This window comes from Antechinus flavipes, chromosome 4, assembly GCF_016432865.1.
Source record: "Antechinus flavipes isolate AdamAnt ecotype Samford, QLD, Australia chromosome 4, AdamAnt_v2, whole genome shotgun sequence".
In the NCBI taxonomy this organism is placed as follows: domain Eukaryota; kingdom Metazoa; phylum Chordata; class Mammalia; order Dasyuromorphia; family Dasyuridae; genus Antechinus; species Antechinus flavipes.
This window is the reverse complement of record NC_067401.1, coordinates 25081362-25099006: the sequence shown is the minus strand read 5'-3', so window position 1 is coordinate 25099006 and position 17645 is coordinate 25081362. Positions and strand designations below refer to the sequence as shown.

General features: G+C 38.6%; 1 protein-coding gene across 5 annotated transcripts in view; it reads right to left on the bottom strand.

The window, feature by feature from the left end:
- The window catches only part of ALDH3A2 (aldehyde dehydrogenase 3 family member A2), a 41271-nt gene that overhangs the window by 9572 nt on the left and 14054 nt on the right, over window positions 1-17645 (bottom strand). For all 5 annotated transcript variants that reach the window (XR_007952978.1, XR_007952979.1, XM_051992094.1 and 2 more), the window contains 4 exons: window positions 8007-8124; window positions 5565-5706; window positions 2377-2543; window positions 52-151 (listed from right to left, as the gene is read on the bottom strand). Coding sequence is in view for 3 of the 5 variants with exons in the window: in XM_051992094.1 (XP_051848054.1) it covers window positions 52-151; window positions 2377-2543; window positions 5565-5706; window positions 8007-8124 (527 nt within the window). In the remaining 2 variants the exon portion in view is untranslated. The remainder of the gene's footprint in view (window positions 1-51; window positions 152-2376; window positions 2544-5564; window positions 5707-8006; window positions 8125-17645) is intronic.

Here is a 17645-nt window from a genome sequence, read left to right as displayed (position 1 = left end):
CTTTGTTACTTTGAAAATAAGTACATTGTGTTAACTGGGTTTAATACTTACCAACTCCTCCAAAGGGCAAAGAGTTGAGAGTGAAATGCATGATGACATCATTGCCAGTAACCCCACCACTGGAGGTTTCCTCTATCATCCTTTTAATCAGCTATAAGACAAAATAGGACATTCTGTTCTCAGTGGCCCTGCCAATCCTCAAAGATCCCCCAGAGTGTGGGGCCCCATCACCTCTGACCAACTGCACCGAGGCAGGAATCCCCAGAGAAGCCTGTATGTTTGGTTTTAAGAAAACCTGATCGCTAATTGATCAAGCCAGCGAATTGTTCCCAGGATTCTTCCCCATGCCTTAATTTTTCCCACCGCAGGGTTTCTTTGGTAGGGCATTATGCCGCCAGTAAATTTAAAAGGCAATCTGTGGTGACATGACATGGATCTGATATAATGCTTCAGAAACCTCTAGGACCTGAAGTGCAATGCACGTGTCTTCACCAACAATGGTTTTTGTTCAGTGATCGCCAACTGGTAGCCCTGCATTTAGTAAAGAATGGATGAAAAGCACTGAATATGTGCCAAGGACTCTGTTAAGAGCCAGACACAAATACCAAACAGAGGCATCTCTGCCCTGGGAGAGCTTACATCCTAAGTGGCAGCAACCCAGATGTGGACGTGGTAGTTGGGGAGGGACTTAAAGTGTGGAAAGTCACAAAGATGTTAAATCAGATGACAAAATGGTCCATTAAGAGACATTTCCTGTTCCCAGAGTATGGCAGGGTAGGTGGGGGCAGGAAAGGGGTTGGCAGGGCAGAAAATGGCCAGAGTAAAAAAAAAAAAAAAAGACACAAGGCTCCAGGAAATACAGAGCTGAGCAGCTTAGCTGAGCTCAGCCACAGTCTCTGGTGATCCAGGGATCCAGAGGAGGTGAAATAGCAGGAGCAGATGGGCAAAATGTTTAGAGTTGGTGTTTTGTTGTTGTTTTTGTTTGCCTAATAATTTCACTACTATAGCACACATTTAACCTAGATTTATGCTGTGTAAACATGGAGAAAATCAAAATGTATGGTTCTCAGCTGCCCTCTCCATGACTTGTGCCTCTGACCACTGCCATGAGTAGAATGATCTGGGATTTTTCCCCCCTTCCTCATTTCACCTTCCAAATGAGGTCTCTGAAGAGCAGAGGAGATGAGGAGATGAAATCTTGGAATTGTTACCCCCAACCACCTGGAGAACCTTAGAAATGATTTAATACAGAATGAATTCAGGCCCTCTGTGTTCCCAGGTTAGATTACCCAAGGGCAGGAGTGGTCTGGGAGTAAAAGTGATCAGTCAAATCCCCCTGTTCCTCACTAGAATAGTGCCACTTCTTATTATAATATTCATTCTTTCATTACTCATTAACTAACCAGAGTTGATTGTCGCCCTTAGGAACACTCACTCTGTCAAAGGCATATAAGTATTAGTGGGTTCTATAAAGGTCTTTGAGCGTGCCACTGACCCCTTTTATTAATTATATGTTTTCAGGATTAAGAAAATGATTGATTACCCAGAAACAAAGTCACTCAAACTTTTTATACATCACGAAATATAATACATGGAAGCCAAGGCCATGCTTGTTTAATATTCCCAAGTTCCTGGTAAGACTTGATGTGTGTAATTAAATTTGAGATAAAAACAGTTTTGTCAGAACTAATGAAATGAATAACATGTATTAACCTCTTCTCCCAAACAAAAGTGTTTTGTCTTTCTGGCAACATCTGGGATCATTTGATGCTACTCTGTTGCCCTTATAAACAAAGAATAAGCATCTTCCCAATAGTGGAGCTATCCTGGGAGCCACAAAACAACATCGACTGGGAACCCTACAGCTGGGCTCTGAAAGACCGAGGAAGAGGAAGATATGGTTGACCCCCAAGATCTCAAATAGCCAGAAGCAACATTTAGGCCATGGAGGAATCAGACCTCATACTTCAAACCTCCTCTACCTTCCGCCACTCTGGCCCCCATGTACCCCAAACGAAGAAGAAAGTATCAGTTAGGATCACCTAGCCAGGGATGCTGTTTGGATTGGGGATAGACAAGCAAAGTACACTTGAAGTGTTTCCCCATTACACCTCAGGGTTGTTTGTGAGTCACACGCCTTGGGACATTCACCCTCTCAGGACCCAACTAAAAGTCGGAGAAGTTTGGGAAAGGGGAAGAGCATTTTGAAAGCTCAAACGTCCCATGGGTCCCATTAACCCAAAGAGAAATCCAGTGCATGTAGTCCTGCTGGGGGAAGTCTAGTTGTACAGGAGACAAACACCGTCAGTCTCACGGACAAAGTAGAGGACGTATTTTGCAGCCCAGATTTTTCTGTAAGCATCCCCTGTCACTCACCTTATTATTATTAGAAAACACGTACAGGGCCAGGGGTTTCTCTCTCTGGTTTATGAACTGTATTGCTTCATCTGCATTTTTCACAGGCATTATTGGAAGCACAGGACCAAAAATCTCTTCTTGCATCACCTTGGAGTTGGGGTTCACATCAGTAAGGACAGTCGGGGCTGCAATGAAAAAGGAAACCCAAATAACAATGCAAGCATGAGCCAGCCTCTCTGACCCCACCGGGCAGGTGGTCACCTGGGCCGCCTCATCTCCCCGTCTGCTCTCACTGCGCAGGGGCTTCAGCCTGGGAAGGATCAGAAGCTGTCTGCGTCAGGCCTGAGTGTGTCTGGGGGAAACCTGCACAGATGTGCACAGAGCATGATGGGAGGCACGTCTGGTAACTTTTTATGTACCCAAGTCTTCCTCTCTAGGGGAGCAGGGACCTCCTTTATCCCCGTCTTGCTGCTCGTACCTTTACTGTCCCATCTGATCCCTGTAACAAGCCTCTAAGTAGGGAAGATGGGCAGAGTCCCAATTCAACAGGTGCAGACACTGAGTAAGTGACCGGCCCAGTGTCACGCTGCTCGTTAAGGTCTCCCGAGCCCGAGCCGTGTCCCCTGCAGAGCCCGGCATATCCCACAGTAATCTGGTCCTCTCCCGCACCAGAGACAAGGGCGACCGGGCTCCTCTACTCTACACTACCAAATTCGACTCCAAGCAAGCCTACAAAAGGAGCAGGGACTTAGCTTAGTCTGTTTTTTGTTTTAAACTCGAACACACACAACGTGATCTAATTTGGTTCTGCCGAGCTCTGACACGAGGCAACACTGAGGCCACGTGACCCTGAAAAGCTCAACATCCCTGAGCAGGCTCGGCGAGGAGTCACAGCAGCGATATCAGCATCCACGCCCTAGACTCACACAACGAGGAAGCCAAAGCGAAGCAGGTCTTCACGAGTCCAGATGACCAATGCAGAGGGGCCCTGGTTCACCAGTAACCAATTATTTCACTTCCTGCGCTTTTATTTTGGTACTACATCTGCTATCTCAGCTCAACAAGGCCTAGGTTGCAGTGAGCTTAAAAGGCCTTTTAAAATTTTTTTTCAAAGTATTTTTCCAAAAACATGCAAAGATAACTTTCAACATTCACCTTTGCAAAGCCCTGTGTTCCAAATTTTTCTCCCTTTCTCCCTTTCCCCAAGACAGCAAGCAATTCAATATAGTTTAGATGTGTGTAATTCTTTTAAACATATTTTCAATTTGTCATACTGGAAAATCAAATCAAATGGGCAAAAAACACGAGAAAGAAAAAAAAAAAACAAGCAAATAAACAATAACAAAAAGAAAAAAAGATGAAAATTCTATGTTGTGATCTACATTCAGTCTCCAAAGTTCTCTCTCTGGATGCAGATGGCTCTCTCCAGCACAAGTCTTTGGAATTGTCTTGGATCACCTCATTGTTGAAAAGAGCCATGTCCATCACAGTTGATCATCACATAATCTTGTTGCTATGTATAATGATCTTTTGGTTCTGCTCATTTCACTTAGCATCATTTCATATAAATCTCTCCAGGTCTCTCTGTATTCATCCTGCTGATCATTTCTTACAGAACAATAATATTCCATAACATTCATATACCATATTTTATTCAGCCCTTCTCCACCTGATGGGCATCCACTCAGTTTCCAGTCTCTTGCCAGTACAAAAAGAGCTGCCAGAAACATTTCTGCACATGTGGGCCCCTTTCCCTCCTTTATGATCTCTTTGGAGTACAGATCCACTAGAGACACTGCTGGATCAAAGGGTAATGCACAGTTTGATAGAACCTTTGGGCACAGTTCCAAATTGCTTTCCAGAATGGTTGGATCAGGTCACAACTCTAATTATCTTAGGAGACTGATCTAATAGTGTTACTGCTGGATTAAAGGGTAGAGGCAATTTGTAACTCGTTAGGCATAATTCCAAATTGTGCTCCAAAATGGTTCAATTAGTTCACAATTCCACCAACAATGAATGAGATGCCAATTTTTCCAAATCTTCTTCAACATTTCTCATTTTTCCCTTTTATCATTTTAACCAATCTGATAGATGTAAGATGATATCTCAAGGCTGTTTTAATTTGCACTTCTTTGTTCAATAATTATTTAGAGTATATTTGCATGATCCTAAAATATTTTGATTTTTTCATCAGAAAACTGGGGAATGACTTGTATTTATAAATTTGACAAATTTCCTTATATATTTGAGATATGAGACTTTTATCTGAGAAACTGTTTCCCCCCAATTTTCTGCTTTCCTTCTGATCTTGACTATATTGGTTTTATTTGTACAGAACCTTTTTAATTAAATGTAATCAACATTATCTATTTTATATCTCCCAATATTCCCTCATTTATTCATAAATTCTTCACCTATCCATAAATCTCATAAATAATATGTTCTATGTTCTTCAAATTTTCTTATACATATCTCCCTTTGAATCTTTATTTGCTGCTGTCAAAAGGCCTTTCCAGAAGGAATAAGAGGATATTTTGGCAGCCTCTTGGCCAAACAGAAGAGCCACTTGGGTCTTCAAAAGTAAAAACAAAGCCAGAAACAATGAACTAGTAAACTGCTTCTAAAACAATTCTGTCAGGCCTTGGCCAGGGACTGCCATCCCTTCTCTGTGCCACAATAGGAACAACTACTTATCCTGCCTTCCTGCCAGGATTGTTGTAAAGCCAACATCAGGCAACAGGTAAAATTCTACTTTGAGAGAGTAGAATTGATATAGGTTGTAATGGAAGCTGAAAACAAGAGATGTATACATTGATGTCCCCATGGCTGGAGGAGCAGCCTTGGAGTCAGAAAGATCTGAAGTCAAATCTTGTCTCTGATACATACTGGCTGTAAGACCGTGTATGACCATGATGAAGTGTCGTAAACTCTCAGGACTGCAGGAAACTCTCTAAGGCAAAGACCAGTGCCAGTCTCCACTAGTAAGGACAGTGTCTACATCAAAAGTTTCCTATCTAGATAAAAACCACAAATCCAGACTATACCACTCCCTCTTAAACAAAATGAATAATTTTCTTATACCAGTATTTATTAGTCATTAAAGTCAAGGCTAAAAAAAAAAATCAAGAAAAAAATTAAAAATATGATTCAATGCAATGTAAACTAATAAATCATCATCTCCCATATTAAATAAAGTAAAATACCTATGAATCGTGTAGCCTCATCCGTCTCCCCTCCAAAAGCTATCTTTTGTCCTTCAAGTAAATTTGTCACCCTTTTAAAATGACGATGGTTGATGATCCTTTCATAATCAGGAGACTGTTTTATTTCTTCACCATAGAATTCCTATTTAGAATAATTAAATGTATTTAGTTTTAATGCCCAGACTCACAGTTCCACCAATTTCAAGAACCCAGAATATACCCAGATCAAGAACTTACCTTGTTTCCCAAATCTTCATCATATTCATATCATAATTCTATTGTGCTTATCATATTATCTCTAGATAAAAGAATGTTAATGGATGAGGTTTTGAAAGTTTTTTGATCAAGTCCCATAGATGGAAAAAGAAAAACCCAAAGATGGTAAAAATTACCCAGCTACTACATATTAACTTTGTCAGGGTAACCAAGAGAAGATTGACATTTAAGACATGTCAGCCAAGAGATAGTCCTAATTTTTAGGTTCTTTGTCCTTCCCTATACACGATATACATAATCACAGTCCAAAGGACTCAATCCTCTTCCCTCAGTGTTTATGTCTCATAGCTAGGACACCCTGCTGATCAAGGCCTGTGAACAGCCCTGAGGAACGTATCTCTCTTCTGCCTTCAAGCTTCTCCATGAAAACACAAGTCAGGGGTCTCACAAACATGGAAAAATAGAGCTTTCCAAGAACCCTCCTGTGCCTTAAAAATACACATGTCCCAAGAATGTGTGCATGCATATGTGTGCATGTGCGTACATATGTATGTGCGCATGTATAGATATGTGTGTATATGTTGGGAGGAGGAGGAGGTTGAAATCAATGCACTTTGACTGAAAAGCAGAAAACGTGAAAGCTAGAATGAATGAGATTAAAGCTGAAAAGGTCTTTTGGAGCCATATTTTAGAGGGTCTTAACTACCAGGATCAGGAATTTGTATTTTATTAAAAACAAATGGGAAGGCACTGGAGGTTTCTGAAGAGAACACTGATAGGATTGGTGCCTTAGGAAGATTATATGGAGAGCTATGTGGAGTTTGGCCCCAAGAAGGAAGAGGAGAAAACATCACCATAGTCTAGTCATGAGATGGGACCTCAAGAAGGGTCCTAGTAGCAAGAATGTGCATCAAGGAGGTAGAAGTGACTGAATAAGGACACTGACATAGGACAATGGGAGGCGAGGGAAAGAGAAGAATCCCAGATGCCTTGGAGGTTAGATGCCCTGTGAGGTGGGAAAATAGTGGTATCATCAACAGAAATAACAAAGTTTTGGGGAAGGAGAGATTTTTTGAAGAAAAGAGTTTTTCTGGATGTAATGAGCTGGATGTGTTGGTGAGACACCTTGATAGAGAAAGCAAGAAATTGTAATATGAGACAAACTCTGGGGAGATGTTGGTGGTGAAAAATCTAGATTTGGGAATGATTCACATAGAAAGGATTCCTGAAGCTAAGTAGATGAAGATTTTTTGTGAAGTCATTTGCCATAGAGCTCCTCTCTAGCTCGCTAACCATCTACTCCAAACCCTCTGAAATTCAGGCCTACATTATTCAACATTCTCCCAACAGCTTCTGTCAATGCTCTGTCTTGAATTCTGCTATCAGATTAAATTATTCTTCCTGAAATATCACTTTCATTCCCAAATCAGGAACTTACAAGTTCTCTATGTTATCTATTAGATAAATTTCAACCAGTATTCCTAGGACATCATCACTTTCTTATCTAACTCCATCTTCATATGATCCCTTCCAACACAAGTTCTCCTTCCTAGTTAGGTCAGTCTCCTCAGGCTCCCCTCTCAACATTTCCTGTTAATTCCCTCTTCCCTGACTTTGTTCATGCTGATTTTCCTGTCAAGAAAAGGCCTCTTGCTTTCCTCACTGACAAGATAAATTCCAAAAAACAGGTCCACTAGTCGGCATACAACTGATGAGGCTACATGAGATAGACTATTTACATCTGTGATTTCTCATTCCAGTTTCATGACATGTCAGGGTTTCTCATAAGATCTTAAGAGTGGTCACCAAATTTCTCAAAATTTTCTAGTATTTTTAATTCACTTTAATAAATAAATGACACACAGCGGTGAAGATTACTCTTCTGTGTCACGTAGGAGACAAGGATTCAGTTCTTCAATAGGGCAGGCTCAAAGAAGACATCTCTACGCAGTTGTCAAAGGTTCAGTATGGAAAAGCTGGGCCCCAAGGCGGCTGCAGAGCAAGGACTGTTTCAGCCACAGCAACTCACAAAGACCTTCTGCTCAGGTATAGAAGGCTGAGATTTGCATCTGTGTGTGTGGGTGTGGGTCTGTGGTGGGGGTGCCCACGACAGCAAAACCACCAATGCTGAAGCTATGGCTAGTTAAGTGAGATGTTTATCTTATGCAAAAACAATTTTAATAAAGTCAGGTAAGCAATCTCTGCTGGCACTGAGTCATCACTCACCTTCACAGTTTCCTTTATCTTTTCCACAATCTGACTCTGGAGAGATGGTTCACAAAGGATGTAGTCTGGAGCAATGCAGGTCTGACCACAGTTCATATATTTCCCCCAGGTGATACGTCTGAAGAAAACAAGGCGCAAGATGAGATAACTATATTAAAATAACCCTCTATTGGTTTCTTATTGTTATTAAAGTAACTCATTCATAAACTGCCAGAAGGAAGAAGAAATAAAGTAGTACTGAACCAATAACCTCTCCTTTACAACCAGCTCCTGTGCCTTCTCACAGAATGGAGACAATTCTCAATTATCCCTGTTAATGGAAATAGCTGGCAGTAATCTCCACATCATTTCTATTTGGCTTTAAAATATGTCTACATTGGAGTTGGTGGAGTAAAGCTAGAACTTTCCTGAGTTCTCCTAAATTTCCTTCCAAACAACTTTAAAATAATGATTCAAAACAAATTCTGGAGTGATAGAACCAACAAAAGAATGGGATGAAATAATATTCATGGATCATGCTCATGGACCAGACCACAGGCCAGAAGAGCAGTAACCACACCTCTTCTTAGATCATACTACCTTGGAAGAAATGAAAATTTATAGGTCTCCAGAATTAGCTTTGAAAAGAGCAGCATGAAAAGTCTGATGCTTGGGAGAGTGCCCCCTCCACCCCAAGAGAAAAATCTAATTTTAATAAACAGTTAAGTCAAGAAAGAGGGTGGAAAAATGAGAAAAAAAACCTACCACCACCAACAAAAACCTAATCATAGAAAGTTACTATAGTGACAGGGCAGATCAAAGTACAAACTCAGAAAATGACAATAATGTCAAAATACCTACATGCAAAGCCACAAACTAAAATGTGAATTAATTTCAAGAACAAAGTAAGAATTACTGGGAAAGCTCAAAAAGGATTTTAAAAATCAAAGAAGAAAGACAGATGGAAAATTGGGAAAAGAAATGAGAATAATGCAAAAAAAATCATAAAAATGAGTCAATAATTCGATAAACGAAGCACAAAAAATGGAAAAAATATATAAAAATTCACTGAAGAAAACAACTCCTTAAAATGACAAAGGAGGTACAAAAGCTCACTGAAGAAATTAGAATTAGGCAAGCAGAAAGTAATGACTCCAGGAGACATCAAGAAACAATAAAACAAAATCAAAAGAATGAAAAAAAATTTTAAAAATGTGAAATATCTCATTGGAAAAATAATTGACTTTGGAAAAGAGATCAAGGAGAGATAATTTTAAAATTAATGGAGAAAGTCATGAGCCTGCACAGCATCTTTCGAGAAATTAAGATCCAGAGGGTAAAATGGAATTAGAAAGAATCTACCTACACCTCCTGAAATAAATTACAAAATTAAAACTCCCAGGAATATTATAGCCAAATTCCAGAACTTCCATATCAAGGAGAAAGTACTGTAAGCAGCAGCCAGAAATAATTCAAATGCTGGAGAGCCATAGTCAGGATTACACAGTATTTAGCAGCTTCTACCTAAAGGATCAGAAGGCTTGGAATATGACATTCTAAAAGGCAAAAGAGTTAGGATTATAACTAAAAATCACCTATAAGCAAAAATGAGTACAATCCTTCAAGTAGAAAATGTATATGTAATGAAACAGAGGACTTTCAAGCATTTCTGATGACAAGACAAGAATTGAATGGAAAAAGTGATTTCAAATATAAGACTCAGCATGAAAAAGTGAACAGGAAAGAAAAAACAAGAGGTTAAACTACTGGCATCCAGATATGGGAAGATGATTCTTGTATCTATCACTATTATGGCAGTTACAAAGAGTATAGATACATAAACAGAAAGCATGGATATGAGTTGGCTATGAGAGGATGATATCCAAGAAAACAAAAGGAAGGGGGTGGGAATACATTCAGGAAAGGAAGAGGTGGAATGGGGTATCTCACTTAAAAGAGATGCAAAATTACTATTACAACGAAGGAGTACATGGGGGGAGTGGTGAGCAATGCTTGAACTTCACTCTCATTGGAATTGGCCCAAAGAAGTTAGATGCAATTAGATACAGAAATCTATCTTATCCTATAGGGAAGTAGATCCTGTCTCAGAACTAGATAAACTCTAACCACAAAAATAAAGAAGCAAGAAATTAAGGCAGTGAATAGAAAAGTTAGATGTTATACCTTTTAAGAAAAATGAATGGGGGAATATATGCTTTTTTCTCTGTTGTAAACAGCTCCTCCACAAAGACTGATCATATATTACGGCATAAAAACCTCATAACCAAACATATTAAATGCATCCTTTCAGATCATAATGCAATAAAAAATTACATTCAGTAAAAGACCATGAAAAGACAGATTAAAAATTAATTGGAAACTAAACAATGTAGTCCTAAAGAATGAGGGGATCAAAAGCAGCTCGATAGTGCAGTGGATAGAGCACAACTCTGTAGGACCTGAATTCAAATATGGCCTTGGACACTTAACATGTGTTAATTATGTGACCCTGGGCAAAACACTTAACCCCAACTGCCTTTCCAAAAAAAAAAAAAAGAATGAGTGGACCAAAAAGCAAATCATAGAATCAATAATTTCATTAAAGAAAATAATAACAATGAGACAACCAAAATTTTGGGGATGCAGCTAAAACAATACTTAGGGAAAAATTTCTGTCTCTGAATACTCAAGTCAATAAAATCTCTCTGAATACTTGCATCAATATAAAAAAGCAGATCAATGAATTGGGCATAAAATTTTAAATAATTAGAAAATAGAACATACACAAAAATCCCTTCTTACATACCAAACTGGAAATAGTGAAAATCGAAAAAGAGATTAGTAAAATTGAACATTAGAAAACCATTGAATAAATAAAACTAGGAGCTGGTCTTATGAAAAAAATATAGATTATAATATTGATTAAGTTGATTTAAAAAAAAAGAAATAAAAAAGCCAAATTACCAGTATTAAAAAATGAAAAGGATGAATTCATCATAAATGAAGAAGAAATAAAAGCAATTAGGAACTATTTCCCCCAATATATGCCAATAAATCCGACAATCTAAGAGAAATGAATGAATATTTATAAAAATATAAACTGCTCAGATTAAGAGAAGAGGAAATTGAATACTTAGTCCCACCTTAGGAAATAAATAAATGGTCAGAAGATATGAACAGAATTTTCAGATGAAGAAATTTAAGCCATTTCTAGTCATATGAAAAAATGCTCTAAATCACTATTTATTAGAGAAATGCAAAGACAATTCTGAGATACCACTTCACACCTATCAGATTGGCAAAGATGATAAGAAAAGATAATGATAAATATTGAAGGAGATGTGGGAAAACCGGAGTTGTGAAATGATGCAACCATTCTGAAGAGCAATTTGGAACTATGCCCAAAGGACTACAAGACTGTCTACCCTTTGATCCAGCAATGTCACTACTTGGTCTGTATCTCAAAGAGATCATTAAAAAAAGGGAAAAGGACCCATATGTCCAAAAATGTTTGTAGCAGTTCTATTTGTAGTGGCAAAGAATTAAAAATTGAGTGGATGCTCATCAACTGGGGAAATGGCTGAATAAGTTATGATATATGAAGGTAATGGAATTACATGGAATTGTTCTATAAGAAATAATGAGCAGAAAAAAAAAGAAAAGAAATAATGAGCAGGCTGATTTCAGAAAAGCCTGGAACTATTTATGTAAACTGATGCTGAATGAAATAAGATCCAAGATAACACTGTACACAGTAACTGCAAGATTATGTGGTAATCAACTATGATAGACTTAGTTCTCCTCAGCAGTATTGTAATGCAAAACAATTCCAATAGACGTGGGATAGAAAATACCATCTATATCCAGAGAGAACTATGGAGACTGAATATGTATAGTATAGTATTTTTACCTTTTTTTCTGTTTTGTTTATTTCTATTTTCTTTCTCGTGTTTTTTTCTCTTTTGGTCTGATTTTTTTTTGTACAACATGACAAATATGGAAATATGTTTAAAAATATGTATAATCTATATTATATTGCTTGCTATCGTGGGGAGGGGGGAGGTAAGAGAAAGAGGGAGAAACAATTTAGAATGCAAAATTTCACGAAAATGAATGTCGAAAAGTATCTTTACATGTATTTGGAAAAATGCAATAAGGGGAAAAAAAACAAAAAAGAAACTGAACAAGTCATCAATGAACTTGCCAAGGAAAAACACCCAGGGCCAGATGGATTCACAAGTGAATTCTACTAAACATTTAAAGAACAAATAATTTCAATAGCACATAAACTATCAGGAAAAATAGGCAAAGAAGGAATCCTACCAAATTCTTCATTATGACCCAAATATTGTGCTGATGCCTAAACCAGGAAAAGTAAAAACGGAAAGAAAATTATAGTATAGATCAATCTCCCTAGTGAATGTTGATGCAAAAATTTTATTTTTATTTTGTTTGTTTATTTATTTGTTTTTTGCTGAGGCAATCGGGGTTAAGTAATTTGCCCAGGGTCAGTCACACAGGCAGAAAGTATTAAGTGTCTAAGGCCAGATTTGAATTCAGATCCTCCTGTCTTCAGGGATAGTGCTCTATCCACTGCACCAACTAGCTGTCCTGATGAAAAAATTTCAAATTGAATACTTGCAAAGAGATTACCACCCATACACTATGACCAAGTGGGATTTAGGTCCAAAATGCAGGGCTAGTTCAATAGTTCAAACTGACTGTATCAATAATAAAACCAACAGAAATCAAATGAGTATCTCAAAAGATACAGAAAATGTATTCTGACAAAATACAACACCCATCCCTAAAAACACTAGTAAAGCATAGGAATAAATAAAGTTTTTCTTAAAATGATAAGTCTTATCCACCTAAAATCATCAGCAAGCATTATCTGTAATGAGGAAAAGCTAGAAACTTTCCCCATTAAGACCAGAATATGAAGCAAGGCTGCCCATCATTACCACTATAATTCAATATTATACCAGAAATGCTACCTAGAGCAATTAGACAAGAAAAAGAAACCGAAGGAATTAGCATAGGCAATAATAAGAAAATGGAAGTATCACTCTGCAGATGATATGATCATATACTTAGAGAATTCTAGTTGAAATAATAACTTCAGCAAAGTTGTAGTTATAGAACAAGTTCATATAAATAATAAGCATTTATATATATTACAAAGTCTAGCAGCAAGCAATAGAGAAATTTCATTCAAAATAACTGTAGACAATATACAATATTTGGGGTTCTACCTGCAGAAAGAGAACACTGTACACAGTAGCAACAATCTTGTATGATGATCAAGTGTGAGTGATTTAGCGATTCTCAGCAACACAAAGATTCAAGACAATTCGACTTGAGCAGCCTTGTTGGCCACCTGGCAAAAGTAAGGTAGAAGACTGTTGATGGAGACGCCAAGGAGCCAGTCGTGAGGGAAACATATCCCTGGGTCATCAACAATCTTCCACCTTACTTTTGCCGGGCGGCCAACATGACTGCACGGCGTACTTTGGAGGCTTGATGTCTCATGGGCTGCTGGGCAGAGTCATTGGGATTGTCAGAGACTTGTGGATCTATCGACAGAAGAGTCTGTAGTCAGCTGTCCCTCTTGAAAATTGTAAACAGGTGCAACATCAGGCTTCTAAGATACACCTGTATCTGCGACTAACAGTCATTGCTAAAGTCATCAGGAAATCTTACACAAAAACTGCAAAAATGCAAAGCAGACATGTGGAGAAGTAAGGCAACTTCGAGCAACTTAGGGTGGTTCCCATTTGAGGGACTATCTAAAATTTCTTTAATAGTTCAGAAAACAACACATAAGCATAAAGAATATTAGAAGTGGTATATTAGATTACCTTGGGAGTTCACAATCTTTTCTTGTTGTTGAAGAGATTTAAGGAACAAAAACTACTGGGAACCACTGAATTACAAGTCAATATTAGAACCACACTACTGAAGCTGAAAGAATGTTATATCTATTTCTATTTAAAATTAATGATTTAATTTTTTCCAGGAAATATACTTTTAGAACTTGGCAAGGTGGTATTAGTTGGGAAATGTCTGCTAAGAACAAGATTTATTAATAAAGAGAGAATGGGGATAGGGAGAGGGAGAAGAGGAAGGGAAGCAGTACACAGATGAATAAAGAAGGGTCCTTGGAATCTGGAAGACCTGGATTGGAGTCCTACCCATCTATGTCACCCCGGGCAAATCATTTAACATCTCAGTATCCCAGGCCACTTTCTAAGGCTCTCAAGTTATAGATGAATGACCAGGCTACATCAGTGTTTGCAGAGTAAGTGCACTTTCATTAGTTTATGATGAAATCTCAAGTCTAGACTCTAAGCTGCATTCCTCTCCTTCCACTTCCTCCTAAAAACAAAAACAACCCAACTCCACAAAGTTAAATGTTTGTCCAGGCAGGACTTTAGAATCAAGTTAAAGTGCTAAGATGAAGGCTCAAGTAACCAGTTATTGGGAAGCCTATACCCTGCCTTATATGAATTCTTCTAGTAAAATTCAGGTTTTGGGCCACAGAATGGAAAGCATTCTCTGCAAGCTGCTTTAGTACAGTGAAAAGTGGAGATGTTCTCCAGAATGCACAGCAGTGGGTGTGGGAGGCAAGGCTTAAACCCAGATCTTCCTAGCTTAGAAGCCAGCTCTTTCTACTGTCTCCAAGGGATAAACACATTAGCTATGAAGATCATAACACTCCTGAGTCCAATTTTAATGCAGTTTTCAAAATTAATCTGTGGTCTTGCAAGGAACCTTATGCCCAGCGTGGTGGTCCCATTTCTATTTGAAGTTGATACCACTGCTCTCTGCCATGCTGCTTCTCATTATTTTATTTTTTGGAATATTTTAAACTGATTAACCAGACTCAGCTCACTTCTGAGTCTGGATTGCTATAGGGAAATTCACAAAGTGACTCACAGGCTGCTTACCCAATGTGAAGATATCCAAACCTTTGGCTCACCAGGAGCCAGATAATTCATATTTGGAAATGTAAAACATACACAGATGCTCATGTACCTGTAGTTTCTTTACCTTCCAGTAAAGAAAAAACATAATGGTTTCCTTTAAAACAAACAAACAAACAAACAAAAAACCCTTAGAGATGAATTCCCTATTCACTCTTTTCATGCAAACTCACTGCCCTGTTGAGCCCTGGCCTGGAGAGCGAGCTTCTGCTTCTCCCTGGGTTTTCCCTTCACTCCCTACCAAGTACAGCTTCCTGCAGTTTTACTTTGGCAGGTGGGCAGAACGTGACATGAAGCCCCAGAGAAATGTGCTCCTGGGAAAGCAACAAGGCAACGAGACAACAATGTAGCAGCCCAACTTGTTCTCTCCGAGGCTCCTTCAAGGGCAGCTGGGCCAGCGCACCAGAGTGATGCCCTCACTGGGCCCCATGGATCAGGCTGGCATCCGGGGGGCGTGGTCTCTTCCTACTTAATCCAGTCTTATAGAAACCGACCCGTGCACTTTGGAAAGTTTGGAGAGACAAAAGCAAGCCAAGGGATGCTTTTTGTGCTAAGGAGGAAGCAAAAGCCCAGTTTCAGATTAGACAGTCAAACCACGCCCCAGACAGCTACTTTACTCCTGGTACAATTACCGGCCTGGAAAAAGAGACACAGGAAAACAAAAGAATCTATACTTTTAAGTTAGCATCTAGTAAGAGGATTTTCATCCTTATGTAATCAGCAAGGAGCCCATTTCTACCTTTATGAAATGCCTTCAGGAAATAGGTTAAAGCAGGAAAAACTTCCAAAGGAGAATCCAGAACAGTGGGAAACAACAATCCTAATGCAACACATTAAAGGCCCACTTGTTTTTCCTGTTCAAAGTACTTGACTCTATTCCAGACCAAACAAAGAAAAAAGTGATTATATAAATGAAAAATCAGGGGGAAAGAAAGTACCACCAGAGAAGAATATTTATTCAGTCAAGAACTACGGTTTCTGCACATTCATTTAAAAGATACAAGAATATGCCCAATGGTGAGGGCATAGATGAATTATGGTTTATCAGAAAAATAAAATAGTATTGTGTTCCACAAGACAAGAAGACAGAAATGTGAAAAGACTTAAAATGAAATGTTAAAATAAGAAAAGCATGATCAGAATAATACCATAATAACACATGACATAATTATATATACTATATAGACTTATGACATATACTTATGATTACAGAAAAATAACAAGTGTAACAAAACCAACCAAGTCCATAAAATAAAAAGAAATCAGAAAGGGACGTAGAATTTGCAGGACATTAGTGCTATTGTTTTGTTCAATGCCCATGGAGCAGAAATGCCACAGGAAAGAAAGGATATGACTTATAACTGGGGCTCCTAAGTTGATTACATCAAGCTAAGGATCCCATCAGTCAATCCATTCAATTATTGACTTTGCCTCATAGTAAGACTCAAAATGAAACTGCCAAATGTTCCTTTCTCCAGCTCCACCCCAAGCCATCAGCATCAAGAATCAACCACTTGTTTCCTTTGGACATCAGGCCAGATGCAAATTCTCAATGTTCTAGAACAGTAAGAACTCATGCACAATTAACAAGCAGGAATCCCAGGAGGTCTTTAGGATCTTAAGGAAAGGTAACTCTGTTAAGATATACAACAAGAATGCTTGGCAGCAGGTGTGTGTGTGTGTGTGTGTGTGTGTGTGTGTGTGTGTGTGTGTGTGTAAGAGAGACACAGAGAGAGGGGGAGAAGAGAGAAGGGGAGAGAGAGAGACACAGAGAGCGAGAGAGAGAGAGAGAGAGAGAGAGAAACAGAGACAGAGAGAAACAGAGAATGGGAGAATGAGCAAGAAAGAGCAAAATAGAGAGTTTAAACATTCATCAATAGAGGGAAGCATTAACTTGTATTAATCATGACAAGTACTACCGTAGGATGGGATAATTTATAGTGTGTACACAAAAGAAAGAATATGGAAGAGGTGATGAGGAATTGCTCGTCTGAAGTTGACCTGAGCAGGATCACTCAGTAGATACTGGTAACTGAAAAAACAGAACAGGAGTGGATTTGGCTGTTTGAAAGGGCAGTATTCCCAACCTCTTAAGATTAATGATAGAGGAGAAGAAATCCTGGCTTACCTGACACACACCCTAAATCTGGGGAGAACAGATTTCAAAGGGTTCAGAGAAAAAAGGGTTAGGTCCTCACGGTCTAAAATTCTAGGCAAAGTCAGTTTCAATAGAGATGGGAAGTCTCACAAAGACCATGTTGAAAATTCAAACATAAACAAACCCAATGAAAAAGAAAGGGCTGCTGTCTGTCTAGAAACCAATGAGGATCAATCAATTTACAATTTTTTAAATGATAGGCAGAGAAGAGGAGAAGGCAGATGATGAGAATAAATACAAAAGTATAATAGCCCCTTGAAGAGAGTATCAAGAACAACAGAGTTCAAATGAGCTGAGGCAGTAAAAGTTTAGAAGACAAAAAGGGCTTAACAGGATTAAGGAGAACTGAAACCCCAAATAAGTAAGGAGCTATTGTCAGGTCTAAGGTGCATCCAAGGCCAAATCACTGGTAAGTGTTGCTGGCTGAGTCACTGTCAGTTAATTCAGAAAAACTTGGGAAACCAGGAGGTGCCAAATTACTTGAAAAAGGCAAAGGTTTCCATTTTCTAAAAATCT